The sequence below is a fragment of the Argentina anserina genome, chromosome 7 (genome assembly GCF_933775445.1).
Source record: "Argentina anserina chromosome 7, drPotAnse1.1, whole genome shotgun sequence".
Classification (NCBI taxonomy): domain Eukaryota; kingdom Viridiplantae; phylum Streptophyta; class Magnoliopsida; order Rosales; family Rosaceae; genus Argentina; species Argentina anserina.
The window spans coordinates 15,795,887-15,816,431 of record NC_065878.1 but is presented as its reverse complement, the minus strand read 5'-3'; the positions used below and the strand labels follow the sequence as shown (position 1 = coordinate 15,816,431).

The window sequence follows — 20,545 nt, the reverse complement described above, 5'->3', positions numbered from 1 at the left end:
GCTCTTGACCTATATCATAAAAATACCGAAAAATGTCCGTATTCGGTTGGATAGGGTCCACTAATGTCACCTTAAATACTTTGTAAGAATGGAATGTTCTCGGTTAGAGCCTCAACAAATAAGGACTTCCAAATCTAGCAAGATAACAAGCTTTGCAAAATGAGCGATGGGCATCAGAGATTCTTATGGAGGCATTAGAAAACGCGGGAGGCATCACAAGCTCCTGTGAAGGAGGGGATGCCGCCACCGACGGCCTTAATGCCATGGAGCCGCTAGAGAGGCTGGCTCGGCCTCACCGTGCATGGCACGGATAGGCACGGCCTCACCGTGTGGAGCACGGGTGAGGTGATCCTCCAATCGCTTTGTGAACATGAAAAATAGATGATCATATGAATTTCAAAGATCATCATATTTCGTTCAAAATGATCAAAACAATGATCATGTCAAAACCGAGGAGACAGCAAAACCGAACCCATGATTCAAAGAATCTTGAGTTACATAAAGCTACTGCTGCATGCAAGGCAAAGCTATGTCCACATGCTAACAAAGCTACTGTCTAAGCTTGAAAAAGCTACTGTCAATGAAATCTGATAGATTTATTCCTCTCCATTCTTAACACAAATATCAAGATGAAAATTCATCATTGGCATGTTGGGCCTTTGAAAACTTAGCAAGGCACGAAGATATAGAACACAATCTCCGCACGAGATCCGTAAAACAACTACCTACGCCGTAGGACAGTGTGGGTGGTTACGCAATTGGCAAGACACTCGATTTCATGGCGTGACATGCTCAAAATAAAATTAAGAGAGTCAACGATGCGGTGAACTTCTCTAGACAATACGCCGTAGGATATTGTTAGAGGGGGGATTGAAACAAATGTGCAATCCCATCGAGTGTATCACATGGAAATAGAACTACATTCTTCAACTTAAAAGTTGGAAGAACATGGTATTGGAGCAGTTGAATACTAAACAATTTGGGTGGTAAAAACCATCCAATTGGTGCGGGTGGTCACCAATAATAATAAAATTGTTTGAGCTATGAAATGACTTGCAGAAAACCGAAACATTAACCGGAAAACCATGTCAAAATAACTCAAAAAGGGGGTGAAATTTGGACTGGAAAACGTGGCAGAATAAACTGCAGGAAATATGCCGGAAAAATGACGAGAAATGACGAATAAATCATCGAAAAACTCACCGGAACCGGTGTCGATTCCCGGAAAACCGGCCGGCGGCAATCGGAGCTGGTCAGCAAGGAGGCCGGGGCTGCTGTTTAACAGGGGACGCCAACAGGAACCAGATGGCGGAGCCGAAAACGCTGGCAAGTGGCCGGAAGGCGGCCAAAACACCGGAAAACGTTCTGAAAACGCCAAAACAGTAACTGGGAAAAACGATGTCAATTTTAACGTTCCAAGGTCCGTTTTCCAAATTTGAAGGTCCAAAATCACAATGTAGTGCTATCTCAAGTAACCCAAAATCGGCCAATTTAAAAACCAAGTGAGTTGCAAACGTTGACCATTCATGCTAGGTTTAAGGCAAATAAAATTCTCACGAGTTCATCTTGTAAATAAGAAATACGAGAAATTTTATTGGATATGCTAATATTTAATACAACACAAACAAGCTTCCAATTCCAATAGACGACTTAAGCTAAAGTCAAGCAAGAATCATGGCAATGCCAACGTCATACTTGAAAAATAGTAAGCAGAAAACATAGTCAAAATATATTGAGTAATCAAAAATCCGTAGCAACAAAATCTTGCATATCGGATCGGGCGGAGCCTTAGGCTAAAGCTAAAAAAATGTGCTTACTTGAGAATGGAAACATGTTTACAGTTCCATCTCCAAAATTCCCTCAAGAAATAGATACATGAGCCAAAAATAACATGTGTTTCTCGGATGTGGAGCATGGTTCAAGGTCAACTCTGGTAATACAAAGCCATAGACGTTTATTGAATCACTTTAAGTGTCTCATAGAATTCGTTATTTTTGGGATCTTTTGTCAGCAAATAGTGCTGCTTCACAGTAATGAATTTCAACTCAAATAAATAAGTATGTAGACCTTGGAATTATCGTTTATAGACAAGAGTTTAAGAAAACTCAAACATTCAAATAACAATTGCAATTGCGACGCATCCATAAGAAACGAGGGTTGTATAGGTTTCGAATAATCAAAACTATTCAAGTATGTAACCGGAATTAGAAGAGTTGTGATGTATATGGTCACAAAATAATCGATGCATATTGGCGATTCTCATGATCGCACCCAAAACAGCGGTGCACTCAGGCGACCACACAAAATCGATTTATTCCCTTTAAATAATAACGTGACTCTCCCAGGACCGTCACACAGAAAACATCAACCAAGAGGGGAAACTCATCCCTCTATAGTCTCATCGGTGTTATAAGAAAGGCCGAAATCAAGACAAGAAAAAGACTAATAGCGCCCGATATAATATATATATATATATGTTCAAAAGCAGTAATTTTAAGAAAAACATACTTGTTGGTCTGCCAAATAGACCGCATATAATTAAATTGCTCTGCAAATTGATCGTCATGCAGGAAGTTGCTTGAGGAATTCCTTTTCGATTTTCGCCCGATGACATAAAAATATTGAGAGGATACGATCGAAATCGTATGTAGATGACAAAAGTATCGTCCATCTCGGCATGAATGTCATCACCATAGTACGACGAGCAATGATTTTACCTATACGAGCACGTGAAATATCGTTAGAAATAAAAACGTGCCAATGAACATTTAAATAATGAAATAGGAAAAAGGAAAAGAAAATATAGTATGAAGCCCAAAGGACTATTGTGCTCGGCAGGCCATAGGCCCAAAAGGGTAGAGAAGACGGGAGTAGCTTCTATTGAGCGAAGATTTGCTTGTGAAGTTCGCGTTTCTTGCGTAAATATGCGGGAGGAGCAGTTTTGAATCCTTTAATGCGAGGTCTTGCGGGACAAAAAATGTTTTTGCGGAGTAGACCCTGCGGGGCTGCGTGCAGGGGCAGCAGGGAGGGGTTGCAAGGGTAGCAGGGAGGGGTTGCAGGGGCAGCAGGTTGCGGTGACTGCAGGGGGGGCTGCAGGGGGTCTGCAGTGGCGGCGAGCAGAAGCGGCAGCCGACGGGGAGCGCCAACGGGAAGATGCCGGAGGCCGGAGACGAAGGCGGCCGGCGGTGGAGAGAGAAAAAAATTCTAGGGGTCTAAAAGTTCAGGGTTTTAGGGCAAAGTGCGTAATAACGATTTTCAGGATGAAATAATTGTGTATTATTAAATGATATGGGGGCCTATATCTATTACAAAACCACAATCCCGTAGGATTCAGAGTCATAATCTATTACAGAGATGCTAATTTATTTCCTAACATGAAACCTATTAGGCTAAGACACACACAAGGGTAGAATAGTAATTCTCCCTGAACACGGCTTAATTTCTCTCATTTTTATCATGTAGAATTAAATTAGAATAATAAAACATAAGAGATAAGTCGGAGATCAATGTCATATATTATTCTTGTTGTTATTGGCATGAACTTGTCATATTTTATGGTTTTTGGTTGTAATATAGGCACGAGTTTAATTTTAGTATGAACAATTGAAGGGTCACCCATTTTAATGGAGTTTTTGAACAGTCATCACTTTCATTAAACTGTAATTATAAGATTTTAAGAATGTCTTATTCAAAATGTAAATTCATTTCCAAGCCCTAAAACTGATTCATCAAAGTACCGACCATATAAAAACCATTCACTCCAACCCATCTAGAACATTAACTTAGTATCACAAAGTAAATTCTACACACATATAGTCATAAGTCAGCCACATTCTCTTACATGTATTTTTACCATGTATACACCCTATAGTCATCTTCTAATAGTTACTGAAACAAGTCAACAACAGCCAAAAGCTCCGGTAACATTTTATTAATAAAAAAATACCTCTTGTTTTAACACCATCCGAATTTTACCTCATAAAAGTTTTTTAAAGAAGGAATTACTTCATAAAAGTTAGTTGGGGAAGATGAAAAAGCCTCATAACTGAATCCTTTAATAACCACTTAAAAACCTGTCACAGCCAAAACTTAAATCACCTCCACACCGTCTGATCTTAATCAAACGGCCCAGCGTACCTTGCCGCTGACCGATCTCTTTCTCTTCTTCTCTCTTATTCTTCTCAACAACAAAAAGCAGTGCCCATTTTCATTTCTTCTTCTTCTTCTTCTTCTTCTCTCTCAGTAAACACATTGCAAATCGAAAACTTTCCCTCTTTTTTTTCACCAATTCTATGATACAATCGCGTTTCTGAAGAACCCATAATCGAAAGGCTGGATCTTTTTCATTACATTGATCACATTTCCCCAAAAGTTTTGAACTTTATTTGTTGGGTTTTGATTTCAAATTTTGGGTGGGGGGTTTTGGTTTCTTCCCCTGTATGAAAATGGACCCAGAAAGCATGGAGATTGTTCCGCCGTCGGATTTGATGGACGACGATGAGATCCACGGCCGGCCTCGGCAGTTGTATACAGTTCCAAAGCCTCACAACAATGGGAACAACAACCCTGGAACGACTAGTGTTCATGAGCTTCTTGAATGCCCTGTTTGTACTAATTCAATGTACCCTCCTATCCATCAGGTTTGTGCTTTAATGGGTTTTGGTTATCGGGTTTGTTTTTTGTTGGAAACTATTTGGTTTTGTTTATGCTTTGTGATGGTTTGCGTAGTTTGGTTCTGATGATATGTGTTTGAATGGTTTGGTGAAGATTGGTTCTGGTGGGTTTTGAACTCTGGGTGGTATAGGTTGATTGAATTGGACAGGGAGGGAATTGGTTTTGAGAAATGGGGTATTGTTCTAATAGAGTAGAAGATAGTATAAGTGGCTGAAAGTTAATAGAATACTACATTGGTTGTTGTTGATTAGAATCATCTTGGTTAAGCCAGAACACTTAAATAGGCGGGTTTAATGTGGTGTGAGTTTATGATGTTTATCTTTGGATGAGTGATGATCATCAAATATTTGAACTTAGAAGTGCGTTTTGGGAGTTCCTAGTAACATTCTAGCAAGCAGAGTGCAAGGTTTGACTAAGTTTATTCGAATACGTGGTCAAGAGTAAAATGAGGTTGGTGATCATGTTGTTGAGGCTTATGTTGGTCAGTTGGATTGGAAGCGGATTATCTGCATTAGGAGTATCAGAACTCCCGGGATATTGTATAAAGAGAAGCAGCATAATGTTGTGGGAGTACCAAATTGTTGGATATCATAGGACAGGATAGATTATCTATGAAAAGCTGTTATGTTTGGATTTGGGTGCGCTGAGGTCGGATCATTCATTTCAAATCATTTTGCTGCTGCTAATAATGTAACAGTGTTGTATGCTTGATTTTGTGTGGTCCTTTCCCTTTACATGGAGGTGAGGAGAGGTGATTACCCTCTCTCATGCGATGTTACAACTCTGCTGTGTAGGCTGACATGACATATTTTTTGAAGCTGTAATGCATAATACGCGTTCTAATACCTGAGTGTTGTGCTAGTACTACGTAGCTGCTTGTGAAATTCTGCTAAGATTGTTGGAGCTTTAAGATGATTAACTATGAAATTTTGTTTTTGCAGTGCCACAACGGGCATACCCTTTGTTCCACTTGTAAAACAAGAGTGCATAACCGGTGCCCAACTTGTAGGCAGGAACTTGGTGACATAAGGTGTCTGGCACTGGAGAAGGTAGCTGAATCACTTGAACTGCCTTGCAAGTTCTGCTCTCTTGGGTGCCCTGAGATATTCCCATATTACAGTAAACTGAAACATGAGGCTGTATGTGACTTCAGACCATACAACTGTCCATATGCTGGATCAGACTGCTCTGTTGTTGGGGACATTCCATTTCTTGTTGCTCATCTACGGGATGACCACAAGGTGGACATGCACTCTGGATTTACTTTCAACCATCGTTACGTCAAGTCTAATCCCCGCGAAGTAGAGAATGCCACATGGATGTTAACTGTAAGTATGCATGTACTTCCACATATGTTCCTCTTTGCTTCTAATGAAATAATGATAAGGAAAAACCTGACAAATGCTACCCATTTTAATGGTTATATTGTTCCTAAGATACTAAAGATGAGCAAATTGAATCTAGGTTAAGTGTTTGATGATTATACTACAATTAAGAAATTCTGTCTTCACTATGGTCTATAGAATTACAGTATAAACCATTTAAATAATCTTTAGTGCATTTTTTTAACTTACTCCACTAATGTGGGATTATAGGAATCATAGGACCCATGATAATAGTTGAGATTTAGACATGTCTGGTTTACTAGACAGGTTAGTAATTGTCTTATTTTTCATCCTACTTAGGTTTTCCACTGCTTTGGTCAGTACTTTTGTCTCCATTTTGAAGCCTTCCAGCTTGGTATGGCTCCTGTTTACATGGCATTCCTCCGATTCATGGGGGATGAAACAGAAGCTCGGAACTACACATACAGCCTTGAGGTTGGAGGAAATGGCCGAAAGCTCATATGGGAAGGAAACCCCAGAAGCATAAGGGATAGCCACAAGAAGGTTAGAGACAGCCATGATGGCCTCATAATACAGCGCAACATGGCGCTTTTCTTCTCTGGTGGGGATAGGAAAGAGTTGAAGCTGCGAGTTACAGGACGGATATGGAAAGAACAGCAGAGCCCAGAAGGCGGTGCCTGCACCATACCACTATGTAGTTAGTTTTTTAATCAATCCATTCCACTCCTGTGTGCTGAACCATTACCTTAATGTTACTAGCGAATGTAGATGCTAAAGGATTCTTTCTCTATTCATAAAATTTCAATTCAGTGGCTTTACAAATCTTGGAGGTAGCATAGGTTACTTCTGGACTTAAAGAATACTTGTCTTAAACTACTGCTCGGCATAGGTCGCTTAAAAGCATAACTTTAATCTAATCAATGATGCAAATCTTACGTAATTATTGCAGCATTTGAATCGCATATGAGGAAATGGGATAATATGACTTAAATTATAATATATTCTGCTCATCAGTCTCGACAGAGATATAACAGTAGTAGAATTTTAGAATTTTTTTAACTAATAGTACATGAAAAAACGCCCACTGAATTTCAGTACACGAATTTACAAATCTTATAACATTAGTACACGAACTTAGAACTAACTATTAGTGTACACCGTTAATGACATGGTTAGTTGATATGCCACCTAGCATAATTTGAGGGATATTTTGGTCAGGCCCCATCTAATTCTTCCTTAATTAGTTAATCTCATTAACATTGCAGCCTCTGCACTCAATTTCCGCCTCAACAAGTTCTTCTATAAACATATAAATCCAACAAGCTCGACCCCAATATCCTTCTTTCTACCTTCTATTCCATCCTTGTTGATAGCGATATCACCCTCCTACTAGAAGATCTGAACTAAAAGCCTATGTCAAAACTCAATTGTAAGTTTGCAACACAATCAGATACATCCAAGGACTAAAATATCGATGATAGCGGAAATATCGACATTCCGAAAATTGGATATTTCGATGGAAATATCGGAAATATCAGAAATATAGTTTAAATAACTTTTAGATAAGGATATATATAAATAAATGTATCCTATAACCATTTGTTTACGTAGTGGGAATGGTTGAGGTGTTTGACTCCCTTACAAGGGATCAAAGGTTCGATTGCTGCAGACTACAATTGGGCCTACTTTTACTTCTAAATTCTAAGCTCACATGGGACACGTGGCAATCAAAGACAAGAATATCGCGAGAAATTGGAGAAATTTCCAGTATTTCGGGATAGTTTCAGAAATATCGCGATATTTCCAAAATATCCCCCGAAATTATAATGGTAAGGAGGATTTTATATCGAACCGTGAGAAAAACGATATTTTCGGCGATATTTCGTGGAAAATATCGATTTTTCAGTCCTTGGATACATCATTGATTTCCTCTCCCTTGATCGTGAAAGATAAATTATTGAAGGCGCTGACAGAGTCACGGTGGTGCGGGTTCCTGTATTTTGGGGGTTCAGTGGTTTGAAACTTTGAATGCGAGATCACATGTGGGTAAGGCGGCGGCAATTGGTTGGGTCTAGCAGCAATTCGCGTTTTGGTGGCAGCGATGGCGAATTTTTAGCTAGGATTTTGTCAAGGATTTTCTTAGATATGGCTGTAAATTCCCGAGTGCTCTTGGTGATGAGCGAAATCAGCAAATAACAGGTTCAATTTGAGTGTGAATTATGGAATTAGAGAGATCGAGAGTGAGACATGACTGAAATACGATAGTTTGGGATTAATGGCATTAGAGCTCACAACGTTATTAACGACATGCACCGTTTGTGGATCGTGGTTCTGAATCAGGGGACTTTATTAACGGCTGTAAGTCCGATAGGCGATGCCGGTAGGAATCGGGTGGTGACTCCGGAAAGTGGCCGGAAAGCGGCCAAAATGCTAGAAAATGTATCGGAAACGTCATAACAGTAACCAAATAGGACCAAGAGGCTAAAAAAGACAATTTTTTACGTTCTGAAGTTTGTTTTCCAAATTTTAAGGTCAAAATTCACAATGTAGTACTTTATGGAGTCTCATTAACCCAAAAGCGGCCAATTTAAAAATCATTGTGAGTTGCAAACGTTGACCATTTATGCTAAGTCAAGGCAAATAAAATTTTGAAGAGATCATTTTGTAAACAAGGAGTACGAGAAATTTTATTGAATATATCAATCTTTAGTACAACACAAACAAGCTTTCAATAGACGACTTAAGCTAAAGTCGAGTAAGAAACATGACAGTGCCAACATTATACTTGAAAAATAGTAAGCAGAAAACATAGTCAAAATAGATTTACTAATCAAATTATCATAGCAAGTAAATCTTGCGTATGAGATGGGGCGAACCTTAGCCTGAGGCTCAAAATCTACTAACTGGAGAATGGAAGAATGTTATAATTCCATTTGAAATGTTCCCTCAATAGATACAGATATAGGTGCCAAAAATGGCATGCGTTTCTTGGATGTGGAGCATGCATCAAGGTTAACTCTGGTAAAACAACATCATAGACAGTTATTGAATCACTTTAAATGTGTCCTATAGAATTTGCTATTTTTGGGATATTTTATAGAAAATAGTTCTGCTTCAGAGTAGTCAGCAAATCTTTTAAGGATACGATCGAAATCGCATGTTGATGACAAAAGTATCGTCTATCTCAACATGAATGTCATCACCATAGTACGATGAGTGATCATTTTTCCTATGCAAGCACGTGCAAATAAATGATTAAAGAAACAAATAGGAAAAATAAAATGAGAGAGAAAAGAGTTGAAAAGCCACATAGGCTTATTGGGCTCGGTAGAGTCTGAGGCCCAAAGGGAGATGGGCTGATATCTTCTGGTGCTCTGGGTTCCTCTAGGTTTCATCACCGTTGGTTGCGCGTCTTAACAGCGATGCGTAGGTCAGAGTGGCATGGCAGCAGGTCGCCGGCGCGGGAACGACCGACGCAAGTCGATGGAGAAGATGAGGTGACCAGAGGAAAAATATAGGTGCCCTAGCAATTACGATTACTGGTTTTTTTATATGCTTTCCGAGACAATTTTGTAGGCAATTCTCAACTTTGCTGGCTATGCTAAAAGAAAAGGCTGTCGGATATAGGAGGTTAGGGCTAGGGTTAATTTTTCTGGTGGCCTCATCGCTGAGACACTGTAGAACGTGTATGATAACGTGTTGCAGGATAATGAAACGAGATAATAAAACATAATAGAACATAATGTAGCCATTTATTGATTGATAATGAGGTGTATATATATATATATATATATACACATTACATAACCACAATCCCGTAGTATTCAAAGTCCTAATTTATTACAGATATACGAATCTATCTCTAACAAAAAACTTAATAAGACTAAGATACACATAAAAGTAGAATAATAATTATCCCTTAACATGAACTAATATTTAGATTTGAAAATACATGTATATAAATTCACAGTGGACTTTCATGTACATTTGTAAAATTTCCTTAAAGAAAATACTAGTCATCTGTCAACATTTCAATAAAGTGTAGGATGCAGGCGTGGGGTTAAAAGGACCTCCAGTGGGGTTGCCTTCATGTTTATTATTCCTGCACTCTCACCCATATCAACTGGTTCATCAGATGTAGCTGTAATATCAAAACCTTGTAACAAATGAGCCAGTGTAAGTTGTGCCACTTGAAGAGCTAGAGAGATTCCTGGACACATTCGTCTACCACTTCCAAATAGGGCTGGGCAAAAAGCCCGAAGAAGAAAAAAAACCCGCACCGGACCGCCGGACCCGTCCGGGTGGGCCGGGTTTTTTGCCGGGCTCATATGTTGTCATGAGATGAACGGGCCGGGCTTTGTTATGTCCGGGCCGGTCCCGGGCCATCAAATCTTTAAAAAAAAAATCCGGAAACCCGGGACATTAGGTGTTATTATGTAATTGGCTTTCGTAAGTGATCATAAACTTATAGAATAGATACAATGACACTGGAACATAACCAAATAACCTTAAACTTAACTAATTCCAATCCCATGATTTCCATTATCGTCGCCTCGCACTACCGATTCGCCGCCAACTAGCTAAAAACAGAGTTAGGCCCAGAAAACCGGGCGGGCTCGGCCCGGATGTTACCGGTCCACCCGGACCTTGCAATTAATTGACCCGGGCCGGGTTTTACCCGGTTCCTGATTTTTTTAGAAAAAAACCCGGCCCGTCAAACTACAACCGGGCCGGGCCCGGGATCTGAAAAAAAAAGCCCGGGCCGGGCCTGTGCCCAGCCCTACTTCCAAATGGCATCAATTCGAAATTATGTCCCCTAACATCAATATTCTTGTGAGTCGTAAGAAACCTTTCTGGTTCGAATAGATAAGGGTCGAGCCAGACATTTGAATCGCGCTGAATCTTCGAAATGTTGAAAATAAGTCGTGTTCCTGTGCTTACATGATAGTTACCTATTGTGCAGTCTTCTCTGGCCTCATGGGGTACTGAGAGAGGTCCAGAAGGGTATAGCCTCAAGGTTTCCTTGATAATGGCTTGTAGATAGATCAGGTTCTTCATATCTGATTCGTTCACCTGCCTTTCCTTACCAACATGGTTGTCTAGCTCAAGTTGCGCCTTCTTCAGGACTTCAGGATTGTTGAGTAATAAAGAAAGAGCCCAGATTATTGTAGCTGCTATGGTATCTGTTCCCGCTAGAAGAACTGCCTACGTAAATAGGACATACCAAAATATGTATCAGATTAAAGATAGTTGAACTTCAGATATAAATAAATCGGACGGGAATGGTTAGTCATGAACTCATGATAAAAGTACATACCAGGCATGTAGATTTGACGATTGTATCAGCAGTAACTGAACAACCAAACTCTTGTATACAATCATGATCATCAATGACCTTAAGCATCATATCCATGAAGTCATTCTCACCATTTACGTCCTGCACAGGATCAGTACTCCCTTTCTGCTTATGCTCTTCTAACCATTCTTGAACCACATCATCGAGTTCTTTAGCCGTCTTCTTCATGGCCTTCTCATAACCTCCCAAATCCAACCACTTTAGCCATGGAACTACATCTGAGACTACAAATTCACCCATTAATTTAAAAAAGTTCCTCAGCGTCTTTCGGAAGCTTTCGTTCTCTTCCTTCTCTTGCGCCGTGGTAGCCCCAGGAAACCGCTTTCCCACAACCATCCTCAACATCAGATTTAGAGTTACGTCTCCAAACCACCTTTTCATGTCCACTGGGACCTTAATTGAGACACCTTTGTTTCGTTCGCACATATCAAATAAAAGCTTCGTAGACTCCTTTACCTCCGATTCTCGAACTTTCCTGAGTGACTCCAACTTGTATTTAGAGAGGATGTGCAGCGTGGCCATCTTTCGCACCTGGCGCCAGTAAGGACTGTAAGGGCTAAGCCCGAACATTACATAGTTGTACCCCATAATCTCCAAGGCTAAAGTTTTCGGGCGGTCGGCAAGAGCTTTATCATTAGTGGTGAGACACTCCTTAGCCACATCCCAACTGCTTACAACAAGAGCTCGGTGCACACCAAGCTTGATAGTGAAGAACGGACCGTACTCGTCAGCCATGTTCCCTAAGGTTATGTGGGGTGGTTGAGTCCCTCCTAGGAGGGGAAGGTGGCCGAGTATTGGCCATGCACCACCCGCTTTGGGGGGTTCTCTGTTATTAATTGTGTTTTTCTTCAAGCTTTTTGATATCCATACCAAAGAGAACAAAAAAAGGGAAATTGCTATGATGGTATGATCACATATAAAAGATGGAAACATGAACGCCATGGGAATAAAAAGAATTCTACAAATACCAAGATAACAAGATTCAAGACTGACAACAGGGATAGATATATGTCAGTATAATTTAAGATGGGACTAGGCGTCACAGACAACATACTGGATCAACTTTCATTGTGTTTGTTGAGAGTTTTGTGTCGAGGGAGTTTGGGAGTGGTTGAACACAATGTGATGTTTCATGCCCGCTGTACCTAATATTAAATGCTCGATCTCCGATCAGTTTCTTCTCCTTGAGCTATACTCAGTCCACATTTGTGTACTAGTCTTAGAGTAATTCTAGGAATTTTAGATCTTATTGTAAATATTACTTGCTTTTCTCCTTTAGTCATTAAGATTGGTTTTGTTCCAACTGGTCCAAAACCTTATCTCTAAGTATGTGTATATATCAGTTGTTGTAGCTTTGTTTCATATAAAATATGCAAGAGAAAATTCATCTCCATCTTTTTATCTTGTCTTCAATTCTTCAGTCATAAATTCAATATGGTATCAGAGCAGTAATCCGTTTTGAACCTACTTCTGCTCTTCCATCCTTGTTTTTTTTTTCATTCTTATAGTCTCATTTTGTTACCTCTAACAATATGGCTGGAGGTAACGATGTTACCGACACTGATTCCTCATCTAGTTTTGATTCTAAATCCGAGAGTGTTGATCCTTGTCTTACCTCTGCCCTGCTCAATGAGTTTAATTATCTTTCTTGGTCTAATGCAATGACTCTTGCCATCAGAGGAAGGAAAAAGTTAGGATACATCAATGACAAGTTCTAGAAACCTGCAGTCTCAGCTCCTGAGTATGAAGCATGGCTGGCTCAAGACCAGCTGGTTCGATCATGGATGATCTATTTTATGGAACCAAATATGCAACAAAATTTTCAATACTCAAACTCAGCCTTGAGCATGTGGACTGTTATTAAAGTCTTGTATGATGATTTTAGCAACTCTTCATAAGTTTATTAGATCAAGAGAGACATTGCTGAGCTTCAAAAAGGTAAGTTTTCATATATTGAGCATTTAGGGAGTCTAAAGGCTAAGTGGAATGAAATAGAGCTATATAGGCCATTTACCACTGATAGAGTCACATTGTTGAAAAGAGAAGAAGAAGATAAAGTTTTTGAGTTGTTGTCTAGTCTCAATTCTGATTTTGATGATATAAAGAGTCATGTCTTTATGTCTTCTGATTTTCCATCATTCAACAACATTTGTAACACTATTGAAAGAGAAGAAACAAGAAAGAAGGTTATAAATTTTTAGAAACTAGGGCATTTATTAGCCACAATAGACTCTATAAAGGCAGAAAACCAGATCTAAAATGTTCACATTATGAGAAGATTGTTAGGTCTGGTGTTGGTTATCAAAAAGACACTTGTTAGATTATTTACCCTGAGCTCCAAGGACTAAAATATCCACGATCGTGGAAATATAGACGGTCCGAAAAATGAAAATTTCGATGGAAATTTCGGGAAATATCGATAGTAATAAAAAAATCGACAGAAATTACGAAGCTTGTGGAATGCTTAAACATTAAATGTCACATATATTAATTTCATTAGATAAACTTCTTATCTTGTACATATGATATAAATATATATTAATTAATTTGAAAGTGACTTAGTAAATTAGGTCAACGCACCTTTAAAATCTTGATGATTCACTAATATCCCAATTAAATTGAGTATAAGACTATAAGGTCTTTAATAACATTTAATTACATATAATAAAAGTATAACTAATAAAATTATGTTTTGAGAATATATAGATTAAAAGTTGGTATGTGTTAACAAACGATGTTGTTGCACCAGAGGTTTGGTTGATACCATGACAACCATGGTTCGAGTCTCAATGAAGTTGGATTTTTCCTAATTTAATTGAGTTTTGTTGAATTGGGCCGAATTCAAGTTATTGGGCCGCGAGAATAGTGCGATATATTGTATGTTTCGGCCAAATATCCGAAATATCCGTATATATCGCGATATTTCGAAAATATCGCACGAAATCAACTTGGTATGTGTAGATAATTTCGCAACCTGAGAAAAATGAAATTTTCGGCGATATTTCGGCGAAAATATCGATTTTTCAGACCATGCTGAGCTCAAAGGTAAGTTTCAGGAGGACAAGAACTCAAGAAATCCGTCCAACCCTGCTTACTCATCAAATGCCAATATTGCAAGCAGCAGTTCTCAGATGGCATGGTAGATTTTACTACAAATCTCATTAATTTGATTAATGCTTTTGCAAGTTACATTCAACAGCATCAAGGAGGAAACACGAGTGGTGACTCTACTGCTATGCTTGGAAAATTTATAGGCTTTCTTGCTGAGTCTGACTCGATGCAGGAGGATGAGATTTGAGGGATTATTTCTGCAATCTCTATTGCCTTGGAATTGAGTAACAAATCATGATTTTTGAATAGTAACTCTAGCGCCTCTGATCACATGATTAATGATGCATCTTTTTTATCTGATTTTATATTGTTTGAAAATCCTTCTCAAGTGTCTGTTGCAAATGGAAAGAAGGTTCCAATTTTGGGGAAGAGATATCTCAAGCTATTTTCAAATCATAAAAAATATACTCTCATGTTTATTCATTAATTTCCATTTAAACTTCTTTCTGTTGGAAAACTTACTCATGTTCTAAATTGTCTTGTCACATTCTCAACTTCTAGTGTGATTTTTCAGTATCGAGTCTCGAAGAAAAAGATTGGTGAAGATTTTTTTTCTTCTAAATGGTCTATACTACATTTCTTCATTTTCAAGATTTTCCAAGTCTCTTCTTGCATAATCAAACACCACCCTTTTGCAGCATGATATGTGGCACATGCTATTAGCTCATCCTTCATCTCAAGTCATGTCTTTTTATCTTTCCTAAACTATGTAAACATTCTCACCTTTGTGAGATTTGTCAAAATTTAAAGTCAACTCGTTTGCCATTTTCCAGTTCTATGTCTAGAGCTTCTACACTCTAATGTATGGGGACCTGCAAAAATTGTATCAATTGATGACTATTAAATATTATGTGACTTTCATTGATGACTTCTTTAGAATAACTTTTGTGTATCTTTTAAAAGCCAAGAATGAAGTTGCAAAGTGCTTCCAAGATTTTCACAATCTTGTCAAAATCATTTTCCTCAAATATTTACGCATTAAGATTAGATAATGGTACTGAGTACACTTCCAAAACTTTTACTCAATACCTCAGTAATCATGAAATTTTTCATCAAACCTCATGTGTTGGAACACCTCAACAAAATGACACATCAGAAAGAAAGAATAGAGATTTATTTGAAAAAACCAGATCAACAAAATGACATATCAGAAAGAAAGAATAGAGATTTACTTGAAAAAACCAGATCATTCATGTTGCAGGCCAATGTTCCTACACATTTTTGGTCTTATGCTATTGACATTGCTGCATATATTTTGATTAATAGATTGCCTAGCAGTGTTTTGGAGTGTAAGTCACATTTTCAGGTTCTGAAAGCAAGAGATATTGATGTTAGTCATTTGAGAATTTTTGGATGCATCTGCTATGTTCATCTACAAGCAAAACAAAGAGACAAATTTGAGTCTATAGTTGTTAAGTGTGTTTTTCTGGGATATTCTACTTCTCATAAAGGATATAAATGCTATGACCCCATTACTAGAAAATCTTTTGTGTCAAGAGATGTCAGGTTCGATGAGTCAGATTGTTTTTTCAAAACCATGAAAATGATCTTCAACAGGAGCTGCAAGGTGAATTATTTGATTTTACTGCAACTCATGTTGTAGATGAGCCATTAATATCTGAAAATTCCATTGTTCAATTATTTATCTTACAATAACTAGGTTCTGCAACTCAAGTTATTTCTCCACCAGCTTCACCTCAGTAAAGTCTCAGAAATGATGAAATTAATAGTTCTCATAACTCATCTTAATCATCTCTGCCCCAACAGCAGGAACAAGATGTTGACCAGCCTGTTCAGCAAGAGACTAGAAGATATCCTAGTCGTATTAGGACTCATTCAGTTCTTCTTAAAAGCTATGAGTCATATGCTCCAAAACATCCTCTTGGGAATATTGCTACATTAAATAAAGTGTATGCATATCATAGTGTTTTCCTCAACAAGTTTTGTGAAGATTTTGAACCAAGAAATTTTGATTAAGCTAGAAAGTCTAAAGTGTGGAGGAAAGCAATGGCAAAAGAACTTCAAGCTTTGAATGAAAATAAAACTTGCGGAGTGTTTTTAAATTACCTACAGGACACAAAGTGGTTGGGACTCAATGGATTTATAAAATTAAGTTTTATTGAAATGGAGAAATTGAGAGGTATAAAGTTAGGTTGGTGGCTAAGGGCTTCACTTAGATATTTGGAGTTGATTATAAGGAGACATTTGCTCATGTTGCAAAAATGAACATGAATCAAGGTTGGAGTTTGTATCAAATGGATGTCAAGAGTGTTTTTAGCATGGAGAATGTTGGAAAACTAATGAATTTCACTATTTATTCTAAACCAATTTAATTAAAGGAATTTGAGTGGACACACTTAAATTTATAATGATAAATATGAACTTGTATTCTCTGGTATTAAGAGCTAGAAAATGTATATTTATCTGGTTAAATTGGTTATGGTGTGAATAAGAAATTGTCACTGTAAATGCAAAAACCACATGAATTCTGGAATGTATAACGACTTAACCACTTTGATTTTGTAACGTCAAATTCAATACGATTAAATTTTGTAATGACATATTTAATGAGATTGAATTCTGTAACTGTCGAATTCATTGTGTAACGTTTGTAACGGTCGTAACGTATGGAAATTCATTTCGTAATCGTTGTAACTGATGATAAGAAATTCAATTCTGAATTCATGAGAATTCATTTAGTGATCCAAGTTTCCCTCTATAAATAGCGATCCATTATTCCATTCTTAAAAAAAATGAATTCAAAACTTGATTTAGAAAACACATTCAGATTGAGAAACATCTTTCCTCTCTCTCTCTCTCTCTCTCTAAAGTTTCATTCTTAGCTCTCTTGTTCTGGTGCTAGAAATGGTTCATTCCAGTTCGCTGGTATTCTTGTAGTAGTGCAGCTTCAAGGATTTGTAAGTCGTTGTATCCTGAGAGACTAGCGTCATTGAGTCCTTGCACCGGTAGAAGCGGCGTAATTGTCTTAAAAACAATGTGGTAGCACACACGACTCGACTTTTCCTTCTATTCGTTTAGTATTGGTTGAGTTATCGTTTCCAGTTTTCTTAATCCTGATTTTTTTTATTTTCTGCATAGTTATTTTCTGATTTTCAGTATTTCATTTATTATTTATATATTTGCAATATCACCCCATTTTTTATTTACCGAGAATTGGAAGAAGATGTGTATATGAAGTTGCCTCCTAGCCATGCTCAAGAGAATGAACCTTAGATGGTCTGTAAACTGCATAAAGCTATTTATGGTCTGAAACAGTCTCCTAGAGCTTGATATTCCAAGCTAAGTTCAGTTCTAGTTGCTTCAGGTGTTTAGAGAAGTCAGGGTGATTCTTACATTTTTGTCAGAAGAGGAAAGCTTGGAAGATTGGTTGTACTGGTTTATGTGGATGATTTGATTATTATTGGAGATAATGCAGAAGAAGTTCAAAACCTCAAGTCTTCTCCCTTTGCAATTAAGGATTTAGGTTAGTTGAGATGTTTTCTTGGAATTGAAATGAACTACTCTCCCGAAGGTTTGTTTCTTAAAGAAAATATATCACTAATTTATTGGATGAAGCAAATACGCAACACAGTAGCACTGCAAAAACCCCCCTTTGCCAAGCAACCTTGACATTGAAGCTGATGGTGATGCTCTCAATAATATTAAAGTTTATCAAAGGCTAGTTGGTAAGTTGATTTATCTTACAATAACTAGGTCTAATATTATTTATGTTGTTAGTTTGGTTAACTAGTTCGTGCATGTTTTAAAATTCACATCATCTTCAATTGGTCAAAAATCTCAAAGGCATTGTCACTAAAGGTATTCTAATGCACATGCATGATCATTTCACTTTAAAAGGGTATTGTGATTCAAATTGAGCTGAAAATTCAATTGATAGAAAATCAACTACTAATTTTTGTACTTTTGTGGGTGGAAATTTAGTCACTTGAAAAGTGCAAGAAACAATCGGTTGTTACTAGATCTAGTGCAGAAGCTGAGTATATATCTATCGCCTCAACTGTTTGTGAGTTATTGTGGCTGAATACCCTGCTTGTTGATTTAGGAGTTGTGTGTTCTAGACCAGTTAAGCTTCATTGTGACAATCAAGCAACCATGCATATTGTTGTCAATCATGTGTTCCGTAAAATAACCAAGCACATTGAAATTGATTGTCACTTTGTGCGCAATCAAGTTCAATAAAAAATTCTGGAAACAATTTAATTTTGTTCTCAAGATCAGCTGGTTGACATTTTTATCAAGATTTTGCCTTCATCTCAATTGATAGATTGTTATGCAAGCTTGGATCAAGTTTGTCTCTTGATTCAACTTGAGGGGAACTGTTGAAAGAGTTGTGTGTGTGGAGCAGTTGGGAGTGGTTGAAGACAATGTGATGTTTCATGCATTTATGCTGTTTCACTTAGCATTAAATGCTCAATGTATTTCGATCAATTTCTTCCCCTTGAAGCCATAAGATGACCAGATTGATAGTTGACTTCATGTGATTCGTTTGACATCCCACTGTGTTATGTGCCTAAACTGATAGAATCAAAACTTAAGGCAACTTAACTAACATCAGATGAAATATTTTGATCATCAATGACTCCTCTTGTCCTCCTCCTGCACCTATTTTGCTGTTGCGCACCATGACCGCCTGCTCTAGATCCATGATTCTCATCTTGGGTAGCATGATAAAAATTATTTTCACAAATAAACTGCTCAAATTCTCTACCTACATAAAATTGTCCATATTCAAACCTTATATCTCCACCACCTTGTTGACTTCCACCACTACCATCACCATTACCACCAGCACCACCACTATCATCATCATTACTATCTGAACTATCTGGAGTTGCTACACCGCTCCACACACTAGCATTATTAGAATCATCTCCTGGGTCTCCAACTTCATCAAATAATACCTTGTTTACATCAATTTCAAAATCAGTTGCCTTTTCTACGACATGTGGAGGAGGGTTCCCATTTTCATCATCGAGGTGTGCATGCATAATCCAATCATGAAGAGGATCAATGTCATTCTGAATTGGTTCACTAGCAACATGAAGTAGATCGATATAGTTGTTTTCATTGATCACATTATCCTTTGCTCGTTTATCACGTAGTCGTAACTTCATGTTATAGTAGTATATGAGTTTTCCAACTTCTGATATGCAAGACGATTCCTTTGCTTTGTATGAATAAGAGCAAAAGTACTCCACTTTCTTTCACATGCAGAAGAGGAAGCCATTTGTGCTAAAATACGCATGTCAAATTTCAGTATTATCATCTTTCTATGATGGGTTCACGTGTTGCTAGCAATCTATGAAGGTATGAGGGAACTTCTAGGAGACAAAGACTACAATGTGACTCATGTTTTCTTACTTTCCCCAATAGTGCTCGAGGAGAACACTTCTTATTTAGATATCATTTGAGAGGACGTCAAGGATATAAAGATTATTACTCTTTCTATATTTCTCGAGGAGAACACTTGTTACTAAAATTCTGGATATTCTCTTATGACCTTCATGAGAGTGTGAGACTACGTTGTGACCCTTTATTTTGGATTCCCTCAAGGTCAAGGAGAGCACCGGTCACTGATATGGCTTGACTTTGAAGAGTTAAGACTTGAACGTTCACTCATCATCTCGATATCTTTTACGAAAAAATAAAAATTAGCCGATTGAAGGACTACTCTTCTAGTTTTATTTTTTTATATCCCTCGAAGTTCGAGGTGATTAATTAATCAAAAACTCAAAGTCAAGAAGAGTCTGAGACATCCTCAAATTGAGTTAAATTTTTTTAAGTGAAAATTTTCAAATATTTCTCTAAAATATCGAAGACATATCGGATATATCGTAAATATCAGAGAAATATCAGAGATATTTTATGTTATCGGAGAAATATCGCAGATACGGGAAAAAATAAGATATTTACCCCTAAGATATATCGTTTTTTTGAAAAAGGGAGATATCAGAGGATATATCAGAAATATCGGGGAGATTTTGTTCATTGGTCACACCTTCATGATTTGGTACTAAACAAAATGCAAGCACTCTCT

The 20,545-nt window shown here is 37.7% G+C and overlaps 2 protein-coding genes across 2 annotated transcripts; one reads left to right on the top strand and one right to left on the bottom strand.

Moving 5' to 3' along the window:
- The first annotated feature begins 4,221 nt into the window (after positions 1–4,221).
- LOC126801557 (E3 ubiquitin-protein ligase SINAT3) lies at positions 4,222–6,835 on the top strand. Its single transcript, XM_050528941.1, has 3 exons — positions 4,222–4,640; positions 5,616–6,002; positions 6,360–6,835. The coding sequence occupies exons 1-3, from the start codon at positions 4,440–4,442 to the stop codon at positions 6,720–6,722; spliced, it is 951 nt and encodes a 316-aa protein (XP_050384898.1). The 5' UTR covers positions 4,222–4,439; the 3' UTR covers positions 6,723–6,835.
- A 3,216-nt stretch (positions 6,836–10,051) lies between these two features.
- Positions 10,052–12,318, bottom strand: LOC126801556 (cytochrome P450 CYP82D47-like). The gene is made up of 3 exons (XM_050528940.1): positions 11,338–12,318; positions 10,805–11,225; positions 10,052–10,263 (listed from the first exon to the last, which is right to left on the bottom strand). Exons 1-3 carry the CDS (start codon positions 12,316–12,318, stop codon positions 10,052–10,054), a joined length of 1,614 nt encoding a protein of 537 aa, XP_050384897.1.
- Positions 12,319–20,545: the final 8,227 nt, after the last annotated feature.

Coding starts and splice junctions, on each gene's coding strand:
- LOC126801557 (XM_050528941.1), top strand. CDS start 4,440: ATGAAAATGGACCCAGAAAGCATGGAGATTGTTCCGCCGTCGGATTTG. Junction 4,641..5,615: donor TGTACCCTCCTATCCATCAG/GTTTGTGCTTTA, acceptor TTGTTTTTGCAG/TGCCACAACGGGCATACCCT. Junction 6,003..6,359: donor ATGCCACATGGATGTTAACT/GTAAGTATGCAT, acceptor CATCCTACTTAG/GTTTTCCACTGCTTTGGTCA.
- LOC126801556 (XM_050528940.1), bottom strand. CDS start 12,318: ATGGCGTTCATGTTTCCATCTTTTATATGTGATCATACCATCATAGCA. Junction 11,226..11,337: donor TCGTCAAATCTACATGCCTG/GTATGTACTTTT, acceptor CTATTTACGTAG/GCAGTTCTTCTAGCGGGAAC. Junction 10,264..10,804: donor CGAATTGATGCCATTTGGAA/GTAGGGCTGGGC, acceptor CTTTTTGCCCAG/CCCTATTTGGAAGTGGTAGA.